At 42.7% G+C, this 12,441-nt stretch overlaps 2 protein-coding genes across 2 annotated transcripts in view; one reads left to right on the plus strand and one right to left on the minus strand.

The window, feature by feature from the left end:
• The first annotated feature begins 151 nt into the window (after positions 1–151).
• Positions 152–2,876, plus strand: LOC132265202 (isochorismatase domain-containing protein 1). The gene is made up of 3 exons (XM_059765779.1): positions 152–391; positions 710–961; positions 1,698–2,876. Exons 1-3 carry the CDS (start codon positions 260–262, stop codon positions 1,914–1,916), a joined length of 603 nt encoding a protein of 200 aa, XP_059621762.1. The 5' UTR covers positions 152–259; the 3' UTR covers positions 1,917–2,876.
• Positions 2,419–12,441, minus strand: part of LOC132265201 (autophagy-related protein 16-1) — a 91,856-nt gene continuing 81,833 nt past the window's right edge. The window contains exons 5-6 of the mRNA XM_059765778.1: positions 3,428–3,957; positions 2,419–2,531 (exon numbers count right to left, since the gene is read on the minus strand). Coding sequence (XP_059621761.1) covers positions 2,438–2,531; positions 3,428–3,957 — 624 coding nt within the window. The 3' untranslated portion in view covers positions 2,419–2,437. The remainder of the gene's footprint in view (positions 2,532–3,427; positions 3,958–12,441) is intronic.

Raw genomic sequence — 12,441 nt, forward strand, 5'->3', positions numbered from 1 at the left:
TATCACCAGCATTCATTTTCCACTGTAGCACATCATTTTTTCCGATTCACTCACTATTTTTATTATTATTGCTCTTGTGGCAGAATGTGTCACTAGCCAACTCTCGAGGAATCACCGCAGTTGGCAGCACTCGTGGCTTCGCGCCAGTTGTCTGCCTGACGCGCTGAAGTGTCATAAAAATCTCGTGACCTTGGCGGTTTCGTGTTTGCGCGTAGATATTTTTCTTCATTTTGCACCTTTTTCACCGACAAGATAAACAATGGCCCGGCAATTGGCGCGCCTTGGACAGCTGGACATCAAGAAGACCCTGTTCCTGCTGTGTGACATCCAGGACAAATTCAAGCCTGGCATGAAACTCTTCGATCAAATGGTCAACAATAGCAAGAAATTGGTAAGTCTGTGCGGATTAGGCGGCTTATTCTTGGCTTTGAGGGACTTTTCGCGTTGATTGATTGATTGGGAAATGTGCAAATTTCCACAGAACGCTCTGGGAATCGTAAATATCTCTGATCTGAAATGGTAATGAGGAAAATTCATGAAGAAAAGTGCTGTCATAATCATTCATATTCCACTTCACATTCATCACAATTGAATCTCAGAATGGGGGGTGTCTTTGCTAAAAGTCTCTTATCGTTGTCAGTTGTATTTGGATGGCTCTTAAATTAAGAGAGATACAAAATCTTGATTTATTTCATTCTTCTTTCAAAAGGTCGCCGCCAGCAAGTATCTCGATGTGCCTCTGATCGTCTCTGAGCACTATCCCGAGAAGCTGGGACGGATTGTGAAGGATCTGGACGTGAGCCATGCCAAATTAATTTACGGAAAGACGCTGTTCAGCATGGCGACTCCGGAAATGCGGCAGAAAGTGGTGGAGCTCTTCCCCGACGGCCTGGAATCCATTGTCCTCTTCGGGCTGGAATCGCACATCTGCCTGGAGCAAACGGCTGTCGACATGTGCGACGTGAGTACAAATTGCAGAATGACTCCTATTAATATCTGGCTTGGGTGAAGAAGTCGTCCATGGGAATAAATCAAAATGCAATACTCATAAATATGGCGAGGCGAGGAAAATGTCAGATGAAGAGGCATCTTAATCACTATGAAAATGCAGTGTTTTCGTAATTGTCACCAAAAGACTCATCTCAAACAAGGCGAAAAGATATGCAATTACATCTGGCCTTAATTGCCTCGTAATTGTAGTTCGATCAAGGATTTTCCATTTCATCTTCAACTGCCAAGAATCTGTCGGGGAGAAAAAATGGGCGACGACACAGTAAAGAAGATGCCTTCTTTATGTCTCATGGTGCTCGGAAGGGTGCTCTCGAGAGTGCCTTTTGACGATGTGTGAAGATGCGGGGATTCGCGAGAAATCAAGCAGGTTGCAGACTTTATTTCGCGTGAAATACTTATGCAAATGATTTATTGGGAAATGAATCAAAAGTGTTTTAATGAAATATGATTTGTTGAGGGGTTTTCGTGATTTACATGCCTTTTCCATATCTGTTGCTCTCTTCAGCCACTTTTCGGAATGAGGAGGTCACTTGATCATATTTTACGCGTAAAGTATTAAACGGTGTGTGTGCGCCTGGATAAATATCTGGGAGGGAAATATCTCATTTAACTTCGCAGCCAATTAACAAATTATCAAAGGCCACCTTCCGCATATTCAGCATTCCCTCTTCTTCCACATCTTCCAGATGGGCTATCAAGTGAACATCGCGGCCGATTGCGCCATGTCCCGCTCCCTGGAGGACCGTGCGATCGCGATGCAGCGCATGAGAGAGATCGGCTGCCACATTACCACCAGCGAAAGTATCATCTTCAAGCTCATGAAAGACAAGAACCACCCGAAATTCAATGAAGTGCGAAAACTGGTTACCTTCACGTCTGAGGACACGGGATTGTCCAAGTTGTGATGATGCTGAAGTGTTGCGCGGGACACATGAAAGGAAGGTGCGATGCGGCGGCGAAATATTTCGGCAATGTGCATTTAGAGAGCGAATAAGAATGGTAAAAAGGGAAGCGACAACTGGCGCAGCCATAATATAATATGGGAAGGGGGAGAAAAGACAGGTAAAAATGTTTAATAATCCACTTTACATAACTGTACAATGCTTGGGGGATTCTTTGAGTGAACATTTATAAGACAAAAAATAATTGTTAATGTAAAAAAAATATCAACATCGCAGCGCGATGTAGCATTTCACTTGTGTGTACATAAACACAATTTCATTTCCCATTGATGAAAAGTATATCGCTGATTGAAATCTGCAAAGGAGATGAGTGAGCATTAAATGTTGGCCAGAAATCATCCACTGCCGAACACAATGGTGAATGCTGTACGTACTGTTCTTTTGATTATTCTTTCCGCGGCATCTCTAATTGAATTCGCGAAGACTCGACGACGGTTTGTGTCTTCTTAGTGGAGCGACGGCAGTCAGGCGTCCGTCCAAATTGTGCACTTCTTCGAGCGGTCCACCGTGGCGAGGACCGAGCTGAAGGGATGCCAGGACGTGGCGGTGACTGCGGACCTGCCGAAAAATGCGCCATTCCTCATGAATACGCATCAGAGAGGCCAAATGATTTTACCACTCAAACCACAGTGAACAATTGCAGATCAACAGTGAGAGACTTGTGCATGCTTTTGCCATCCTTCTTTAGCGACCTTTACCGTGTCTGAGGCTAGTCGATTTTTGCATATACTTTGAGTGAAGCTTAATAAATAAAATCTAAAGGGAGTGGCTTAGATGATAAGACTATACATTATAAATATAATACATGTGCCTTCCGAGAAGTGTCCAAATTGCAGTGATTCTCGAGCAGTCTTGGTGATGAGGATGTACTTTTGAAGTAAAATAAATACTTTGCAAAGCAAACTCTTCACGTTTTTAAATTCTACAACTCAAATACTAAGTGCTGATTATTGTCTTATTATCGTAAGTACTCACAATTTATCCCTCAAACCTTCTCAACAACTAAATTGATCAGATAAATCCACTACGGGAAGTTTCTCTAGCAAATAGATTAATAAATTTAGAACAAATATATCAACAGAATAGCGCAAAATTATATATTTTACAAACAACTGGAAGATCTTTGCACAAAACCATATAATTGTTCTGGTTAAAACAAAGGTAATAAATTTCTTCTTTATGTGCGCACACGCGTATTGATAAGAAAATTTGCAGTGATAAATCTAATTATTTAATAGATCAATTAATTCCACCTTTATAGTCATGACAATAAACTTGAGCTATTCTTTGTGCAAAGATCACCCGAATGACGAGAGCAGAACAGAAATGTTAATAATAAACTTTCAGAGAGAGAAATGCCCAAGAGAGCGTTACAAATCCGAAAGACGACACAGCCTCCAAAGTCTACGAGATAAGCGACAGCATGCAGACAGGGCGGGCGGGATGGTACTTACGAGTGATCCTTGAGGATGGTCTCGAGGCGGCCGGCGACATTCCAAATGTACACGGCGCCGTCCGCGGAGCCAGCGGCAATGTATGTGGCGTCTGAGCTGAAGGAGACGCGCGACCAGTCGCAGCCCACCTTGAAGCCATCGTGGCTGAAGGACTTCACCACGTGACTCATGCGCAGATCCAGCAGCTTGATGGTGTCATCGCGGACGCAGCTCAGTAAGTATTTACAATCCCTGGAAAGATCCAGCGACGCCACGCGCCCCGACAGGACGATGTCATTGGAGGAGGAGTCGGTGCGCGTGTCCCAGAAGCGGATCTTCTTGTCGAAGTGGCCGCTGATGATGCAGGAGCCCGAACCATCCGTGGTCACGAGATCATTGCAGCTGCTACCCGCGAACTTGGTCTCGATGCAGGCGCGATTGCGGAGGTCCCACACCTTGAGTGTGCGATCGTGACTGCCCGTGACCACCCTCGTGTGCTCGCCCAGGAACTTTGCGGCCATTACCTTCCCGCTGTGCCCCGTCAGAGTGTGCTGCAAAAGACAGAGAGCGAGAGAGAGAGATGGTGAGTCCATGGGCAAGGGAACTCCGGTGGCGGGAATTCCCACTGGAGGTCAGTCACACTGATTTTGAGCAGTTCCCAATGATTTATACGATTCCACGCCAAGTTCAAGGGAATCCAATGTGGAGCAGAGATTGGCCTTTGCCTCCACAAAGCCCTATTGCCGATTTTTTGTTTGTTCCTTCTATACGAATCATGATTGGGAGGTTGGGAAGGTTAGGAAGCCGCGCGCCAGATTGAGAGATCCAGTATGGATGATCAGGCGTGGAAATGCAAATACAAGATTATGAGATTAAAGCCAAAAGTGACTTTTCTAATCGATTTTCATGGCAACTTGCGGTCACTGGAGATATGTGCTTGTGTCCCCAATTTTCAAGTCAAAACGCCCAATAAACTGTTATTTGCAGGTCACACCGTGAAGATGTTCAGGTGCGTGCACATAAGAATAGTGCATGATGTGCACGCGAGATCTCTTTCTCGCCAGAAAAATGACCACAAGAATTTCGAAGAGCCAGCATAGTTATAGCTGTTCTCCGTGGCGCAGAGAGACGGAATTCCACACAGTGCGTGTCACAGTAAACATCAATCAGGGTGTTTGTGCTTGAAAATTGCTGGCAAGAACAGCAAATTGATCACTTTTCATTACAAATTACTATCAATTGTGCTCAGGCCATGTGTCGTGTGTGTGTTTGCTCTGGCTGGTTGGGCGAAATTTGTTGATTTCTTGCACGGTTCTCGGCATAGAACAAACACACATCAATTCTGGGGCACCTATAAATAAACCATCTCATATCTGATCGCCAAGATCTGATTTAAGGTGATATTTCCTGACATCTCTCACAGATACCACCATTGATGGGGCCGTTTATATGCCATGTTGCTTGTGGTTCGTATATACAAATCAAAAATGCACATATGAATGAAAATCTTTGTTTATAGGAAGAATTTGCATTCCATCGATATATAATTGATATTTCCCATCTGATAGTCGGGCTGATAGTCGGAGAAATGTGAAAGGTTTCGGGGGAATTGAATATGAATTATTTTCTATATGAATTAGATGTGGAGATGTCTCGGTGAGATGTCTTTGGCAAAAAAAGAAAAAGACCTTTTATCATGCCAATCAATGTGATCGCATGTGAGATTCGTTTGCCATTCGTCCCGAATCCCCAATGAGATGATATATAAGAGATTTGAGGGCTTATTACAACTCTAAAACAGGAATTCAATTAATTCTCATTTGACTGAAGGCTTCAACTTATCTCCATTCTTCCGTACAATTCCATCGTTAATTTCTTCTCGCATTGTGTCAGATGTGCACCACTATAAGACGCTTGGCAGTATGGAAATTTATTTAATTTTCTCTCTCCCATTCGATGATCCCCGCGACCGTCGCGGGGCGCACAAGGAGTCACTGAAGCCACCATACAGTATAGAAAAACATCACACAGTGGCTGTGGTGATCACTTCTTAGACTTCTTCAGTGTCAACTTCAAGACTCGCCAGAGTCAGTGCCAATCCATTAGTGACGTGACTCTACTCCATTTAGGAGAAGAAACGTCCACCATTTACCTCAGCTACTGAGGCTGCACAGCCTCGTTTTCGGTGGCTGTGCAAATCCAGACACTCTCCATGGGCTGTGCGCGATTCCCATCTCGCGCGCACATTTGCCGCGCCAGAGGAATTAGGGAGCAAAATATTATTATTCTTGCCATCGCGGAAGAGGAGTTGCTCAGGCTTGTGTTGGCTGTAGTTCTTAGCCAGATAATTGACGACAATCATTAGACACAAATGCCTTTCTTCATTTCCCAACACAACTCTCTCCTCTGCCTCCCTGGCCATTTCTCCACCTTCTGTCTCAGGGTTAATAAGTGCAATTCACAGGGTCAAATTGCACTCATAAATATGACAAATTGACCCGTGAAATCAAACCACCAATATTTATTCTATGTGGCAATGCTGCAAAAGCTCTGCGCGGATTGTAGAAAATCCACTGGACTCACATTTGAACAATTGATTAACCCCGTGAGTCTCAGTCACATTTTGATGCAATAATTTATACAAGCGCGTATTAGGATCAATTTATTAAGAAATGAACCTGACTAATGACTCTCTCCATCCACTCTAATAATAAATAATCACCGACAATATTTTGCGTCCGGCGACAATCGCGCTGATCTCTCGTGTATGTGCGGAATTTTTGTCGGCTCTGACCACCAATTTAATTTGCCAGCGCATTTGAAATTCCATCGTACTGTCGATTGGTGCCACAGTCGCGAATGGATCTCATTAATATTCTATTTATGTTTGAGAGAGGAGCCTGGCGACCCTGTCGTGGGCGTTCTTGTACGCCTCATACTCTCGATATCTGCCTCTTGCGATCTCTTAATCTCCCTTTCTCCCGGGGACTCCCATATGAGCGCGTCGCGCAATTGGAAAATTTATGAAAGCATAATCCACAATCTGGAGTAGGTCTGTCTGCAGTTTGAAAAAGTTATTGCGCGCTGCATTGGTGGAAATGGCACGATCTCGTGCTGTTTTCAACATTTAATTCTCATATAGCCACGCAGCAGCGCGACACAATCGCCAAATGCCATTGCGCACCACCTCCAACTTCAGGTCCAGATGATTGATCACTTATCTGAAGGTAAATACAAATCCTGGCAATTTGAATATCAATTAAAAGTTTCATAGGCAGGTGAGCGCGAGAGGCGCGCATTTCTCCGCGAGGTGAATGTCATGAACTCAATGGAGATTTTATTATCATTTATAAAATAATAATATGTCTATTTATAATAATAATAGAGATTTCACAAACATCAAGAATGTACCTTCGATATAGAGACGTTAAAGCCAAGAATAACGACTTTCCATATGATAAAATTATACGTGTCGTATTTTATTGTCTACTGTTAACACCTTCAGGCGCATTTTTCCACCCGGCTCCACATGTGATGGGTGTACAACCCAAACCACGAGCAAAAAGTCCGCGATGGCAAAAACCCATTCAATTCCATGGCAAAATGATATTCTCTCCTAAGCTCATCACTTTTTTTCTGCTCGCAATATCTCAATGCTTCAAGTGAATGTTAAGTCGTGTCTACCGCGGGCGAAATGTTTTGGGCGAAAAGTCTTAATTAAAAAGAAGTGGTCCGCGCGATGAAAGGATGAGCAATTTTGCATTTGCTCCATACCAGCGAACTCAGCGGAAGTTTAACATTTAAATAACACGAAAAAATCATTACAATAAAAGCCCCAGATAATAATCTCAAATTTTACTCATTACTGAAATACACGACGCGGCAAAAATAAGATGAGGGCCGATAAATTGAGAAAAATTCTCCAGATGATATCTGAGAAGTAGTAAGAAAACAGTTTCAAACCAACAAATATCAATTGATAAAATCATCTTTAATCAATTCTCCCAGGTTCTCCCGCAATGCACGCAAAGCAATAAACACTGGGGCATTTTATTTACTCAATGTTTGGCGACAACACATGGAGATTTCTTTAAGTGATTCTCCCAAGTCAAAAAACCATAAAAGAACCAAACGAGATAATAATTGCAAGAAAAAACTTGTCACACTTAACATCTGGAGATAAGTTAAGCTCATATCTCATTGTTGGGTGTGAAAGAGTGATACATAGAAGCCATAAAATGCAAATTCACCTGATCAAAAGTACCTCAAGTGATACACTTTCAGTGGGAAGTTTACTGCTTCTAACATCTTATTACGTTCTTTTTCTCCCATCTAATTTTTTTCCGCCGCCATAAAACCATCTTGTTGTGGTTTCATCTGCACTCTGGGGGAAGAGCCAGGCAAAGAAGCAGAGCGAAGGAATTCTGGCCGGGGAATTTAAAATTCATGCCTAGAAAAGCGAATCACACGTAATTTTCGAGCTTTTTGCATTTCACCACAGCTGAATGCTCACGTGAATGTGCGACTCTTGCTCGCGCTGATCCAAATAACCATTTTGAGAGATACAACGACCCAGCTTACAAATAATCACCTCCTTCATTGGGCAAATTTATGATTTGCAATTAGGTCTATGTACAAAAGTAAACTAGTTGAAATGGCAATCGCTCGGGCAGCTCTTGAGCATTTGTAGATGGTTACCGTTTTGCCATTCATCCCGTAATTTCCTAAACTATTTCTTTCTCTCCCGCCGGAGCCCAAGCGGAATCTTTTCTTTCATATTCTCAGCCGGGACGCGCGCGCGTCTTCTCCTCCACCACCATCTGATTGTATCCCGGAGAGGCAATTTGGCTGTCCCTCATTAGAGTTTTGGTGTAAATGACCTTGTCTTTTGTACTCGAGATTCACTTTCGCTGCCGGATTCCCGTTGAAAACATATTGCCGCATTAGTGTGGCAGTAGACAAATTTGACCTCTGCCATCATTTTGCACTAATGATCATTTTTTGGACAAATTACATCAATTTCGAGAAAGAATTGTACACTTAAGATACACTGTCTTGATATAGCGTTTAAGGAAAGTACAGCAAATTCACTAATTGCACGCTGTCGCTGATTCTTTTTTTCGGATCTCCTCCTCAACTTTGTGGTGTATAGAGAGATGAAGAAGAGAAGCCAAGAGCAAGGCTGTGTGAGAGTAAATCAGGAAACTTGAAATGATGTCCAAATCAAGTTTGAAACTATCACTTTCGCATAGAGATTAATTCTGCGAGTGAATCTTGCTGCTGACCAGAAATATTTCACTATAAATCGCACAGAGTGAAAAGGAAAAGAAGCAGAAGAAATATCAAACCACTCAAAGTATTTTAATTACGCATGGTTAATTGTTGGAATATATCACAGAGTTACACAATAATTAAGATGGTATTCTTGCAATGTGAACCTTGTGAAAGGCTTTTGGCGGTGACCTTTCACTTGCACGAAAGAAGCTGCAGTCTCAATTAAATTGCCTGCGTTGTAACAGTAAATATGGTATGCTTTTAGGATGCTTCCTAAAATTTTAAAGAAGACGCGAAGACCGCGAGAAATAAGAGTTGGGAAAAAATACAATGCTCCTAATGAATTCCCGAGTATGCAATAAATTGCCCTTGAAATGCATTCAATAAGTCGATAATTAAGAAATTTGCCCTAGAGGCTGTGTACTTAAGGGACGACAGAACGTGTTGTGGCATTCAATGAAGCTGTTTGAAGTGAAAAATCCACTAAAGTCGCGAGGGACGTAAATAATGTTGCTACTGAATTAAAGTCTTAATTATCGATATTATTCACTTGGCGATAAGCAGAGGCGTTCTTGAGCAAAGTGTTTCAGTGGCTGAAACTGATATCTTCAGCCAGAGATGCAAATTGTGCAGTGAGGAAAAAAACCAGAGCCATAAAGATGCTATCTTCCGCTCTACGGTTACGATAAAACGATTTAAAAAATTTCCATAATTGCAATATTGACACAAATACATATCGGCAATTAATGCACGGATAATGACGGTGACTGGAATACAAGATTTTCATTTGAATATTGTTTTCAGTTAGCATGATTGAAGAGGTGTCATGTAGCATAAAATGTTACTCGAACACCTTCTCTCAACTCCACATATTTGGCGTGGAGAGTCGCCGTTTTTTTTCTGCAAACACACACCGCGCGCTGTGCACTTCTTTGCGCGCCCCGGAGAAAGACTCGCGCGCGTATGCTCATTCATAAGAACCAGAGAGGGAGAGAGAGCACTTTGAATATAAGAAGACATGTAATTAGTTCATAGATGAAAGTCAGGAGTGCCTCAGATCTCTCGTTAGGGCACTTGAGAGACACACATGCTCGTGAAGATGTCATGTACACGTACTAAATATGAAATATGGCTCCCAATTTTCAATGCAGTGCGCACCCGGAGCGATGCCATCCATGACTTCATGCTCTAACCGCGTTTTTGCGCTGTTTGCTCCCCTTTCGGGACATGCTGCTCAGCAAGTGGATCTATACGTGCATATAAATAACGCGGAGGCGCACGCGCGAAGGGGAGCGTCCTCCAGAGACGATGGCTTTTGTGTGGATTCGCGGGCCAGCCATGACCTAGGCCAAGCAGGAGCGAACCTAACAATGCCCGTCTGAAGCTGAATGCCATTTGCCCGTCAATTTACCAGCTCATCTTTTCATCGCTTCCCGTACGAAAAGTTGATGAATAGTGCAAGGATCAGTAATGAATAGTTTCCAGAGAGACTCCATGAGCGCTCATTCAGTGGAGAGAAATTGGCCAATATAGGAATCATGAGCTGCACTTTTCCAAATATGCACATTTTTTTGGGCAGAGAGCGCGAGAGAGAGAGAGACTGCTGCTCTTCGCGAGATCCATATGATAATTCTCCCTGTGACTGCCGACGACAACGAGATCAGCGATTCTGTCGCTTGAGAAAAGTCCACGAGTTGCACACCATGGCGAGGAGGACCATAAACTTTGTGCGCTTTGGCAGTCACCGATTTGCATATTAATAAGGTGCACATAGAGTGGAAAAAGGTAAGCAATTCACTTGGGGAGAAACTATCATCGATTGAGCATGAGGTCATATTTATGGCTTCCTTTCTCCATTTATGCAAAAGATCATTGCAGTATGTGGCACTGAGGAGATCAACACAAGATCTCAACTGGGACTTTGTCACGCATTCACACAAAACTTATTAATTAGATATACCTGGGCAATGCTATTCGGTATCCGCGCGCCTGACCAGTGCGCTACCCATCAATTCTCCCCGCCTAGATCGATAACGTTCAATGAAAGTGAATATTCAGCATTTTCGAGTTTTTCCAACGAGCTTCTCGCGCTTGTCGCTTTAATAGGGAAGCCCCATCATGACCACAGAGTGCTGCAGGAGAGTCGCGGCGCGAGAGAAAGGCTCAATTAAGTACACGGGAATTACATTAGGGTGTTGTATAATATGACAAAAAGAAAACGTGTGAGAACTTGCAAGTTGCTCACAAGTGAAGAATGAGATTTTTGACCACTTTTTCACCGTTTTATTTAATGCTCAATAAAGTATGTCTCGATACAATCGGTGCAAATTCATTGGTTATATCTTAATTAACATTTCTCATCACTTTTCATCATTAGACACCCAACATTCCAATACAACTCAGGAAAATCCGACAGCGAGAACCCGCAGCTCACAAAATTAAGATGATTAAAGTGGGAATTGCTCCACACGGCGAGACTGTGACATATTCCTGAGAACCCGAGGTCGGAGAAAAGCAGCACTGAATTCTATTCTACACATAATCTCTCCAGCCGTGCCACCAACATTCATTCCACCTCCAAATTTGAGGCGGATGAATTGGCTAAATTGCCCAAAAGAGTGCCCCTGCTTTCATCTCACGGGGAAATCAATTAAGCCATAAATTGTCTTCGAGGGTCCTAATGAATAGAGACATAAACTCGCAGAATTCACCATCCCTGAGTGGTCCGAGTTCCGTGATTAACTATCTGGTTATTAGCACTGGGGGACTTCTTCTGTCTCTTGCCGCCATGAGTCTATATTTGGAATTTAATAATTTCTGCACTAATTAGGAGTCACCGAGCAACGGTTTCCACGTCGTGATTTTTTTTATGTCCAGAGACTGTTTACAATCTCGGTGGCAACTTTGCAAATATTATGCCAGAGTTTAATGGCCGAAGGGAGTGCTTTTTCCAATAAACATGACATTATTCGTTGGAGAGTTATCGGAAAAATTAATTTTTATGGCAACTTCTAAAGACGTCTACTAAATTGCACATCAACGATATCTCAATGGAATTGAATGTTTTTGTGATACATATGAAATTAATTGGTATTGCCATTTTAAGAGAGATAGTGGCAAGAAAGTTAGTTATGATATCAGAAATTTGATGGTGAATAAAGCCATATCCACTCAGGAATCCCCACTGACATGAATCTCTCTGCTGTTCTCCTCAAGTGGTCTTTCACAGAAGGATGACGCAAGAGACACGAGAATAAGGAAGAGCTCACGAATGAAGATAAAATAAACTAAATTATTGCCATAAGCGAATTTCTGGTTCAAGAGCACATGAATTGTGGCGCGATTGAGGGGAAAAATTCCGCGGCCTCGTGACTCTTTCACCCAATGAGTCACTCATGATGTCATCAATATCTCTGCGAACTTTCAATTAAGTCACTCGCCAAAATATACCGTAATGCAAACCAAAATATGCATTCGCGAGGTGAGTAACAGACATCAAGAATTCGTCAAAATCACGAGGCATTTGCATGTTGCTAATTGAGGTCCCATTTGGCAGGAGGTGAGAGAAACCGAGGATGAGAGTCAATTAATTGTGTCGACAATTGCTCCGAGACGCCGCAGGAATGCCATATTAATGAATCAGACAGCTCTCAATGTCTGAAATTGTGTACACGTCCCGCGAGAGAATACCTTCGTGAACTGTTACATTCTTGGAGAGCTCCGCGAAGAGTGCATAGAATGCAACCTATGATTTCGTTCAA

The sequence above is a fragment of the Phlebotomus argentipes genome, unplaced genomic scaffold, assembly GCF_947086385.1.
Source record: "Phlebotomus argentipes unplaced genomic scaffold, Phlebotomus argentipes genome assembly contig_2, whole genome shotgun sequence".
Lineage (NCBI taxonomy): Eukaryota > Metazoa > Arthropoda > Insecta > Diptera > Psychodidae > Phlebotomus > Phlebotomus argentipes.

What these genes read in the sequence shown, in the direction of transcription:
- LOC132265202 (XM_059765779.1), top strand. Translation starts at nt 260, where the DNA reads ATGGCCCGGCAATTGGCGCGCCTTGGACAGCTGGACATCAAGAAGACC. An exon ending in TCAACAATAGCAAGAAATTG is followed by an intron (nt 392 to 709) that starts GTAAGTCTGTGC and finishes TTCTTTCAAAAG; the next exon opens with GTCGCCGCCAGCAAGTATCT. An exon ending in CGGCTGTCGACATGTGCGAC is followed by an intron (nt 962 to 1,697) that starts GTGAGTACAAAT and finishes CACATCTTCCAG; the next exon opens with ATGGGCTATCAAGTGAACAT.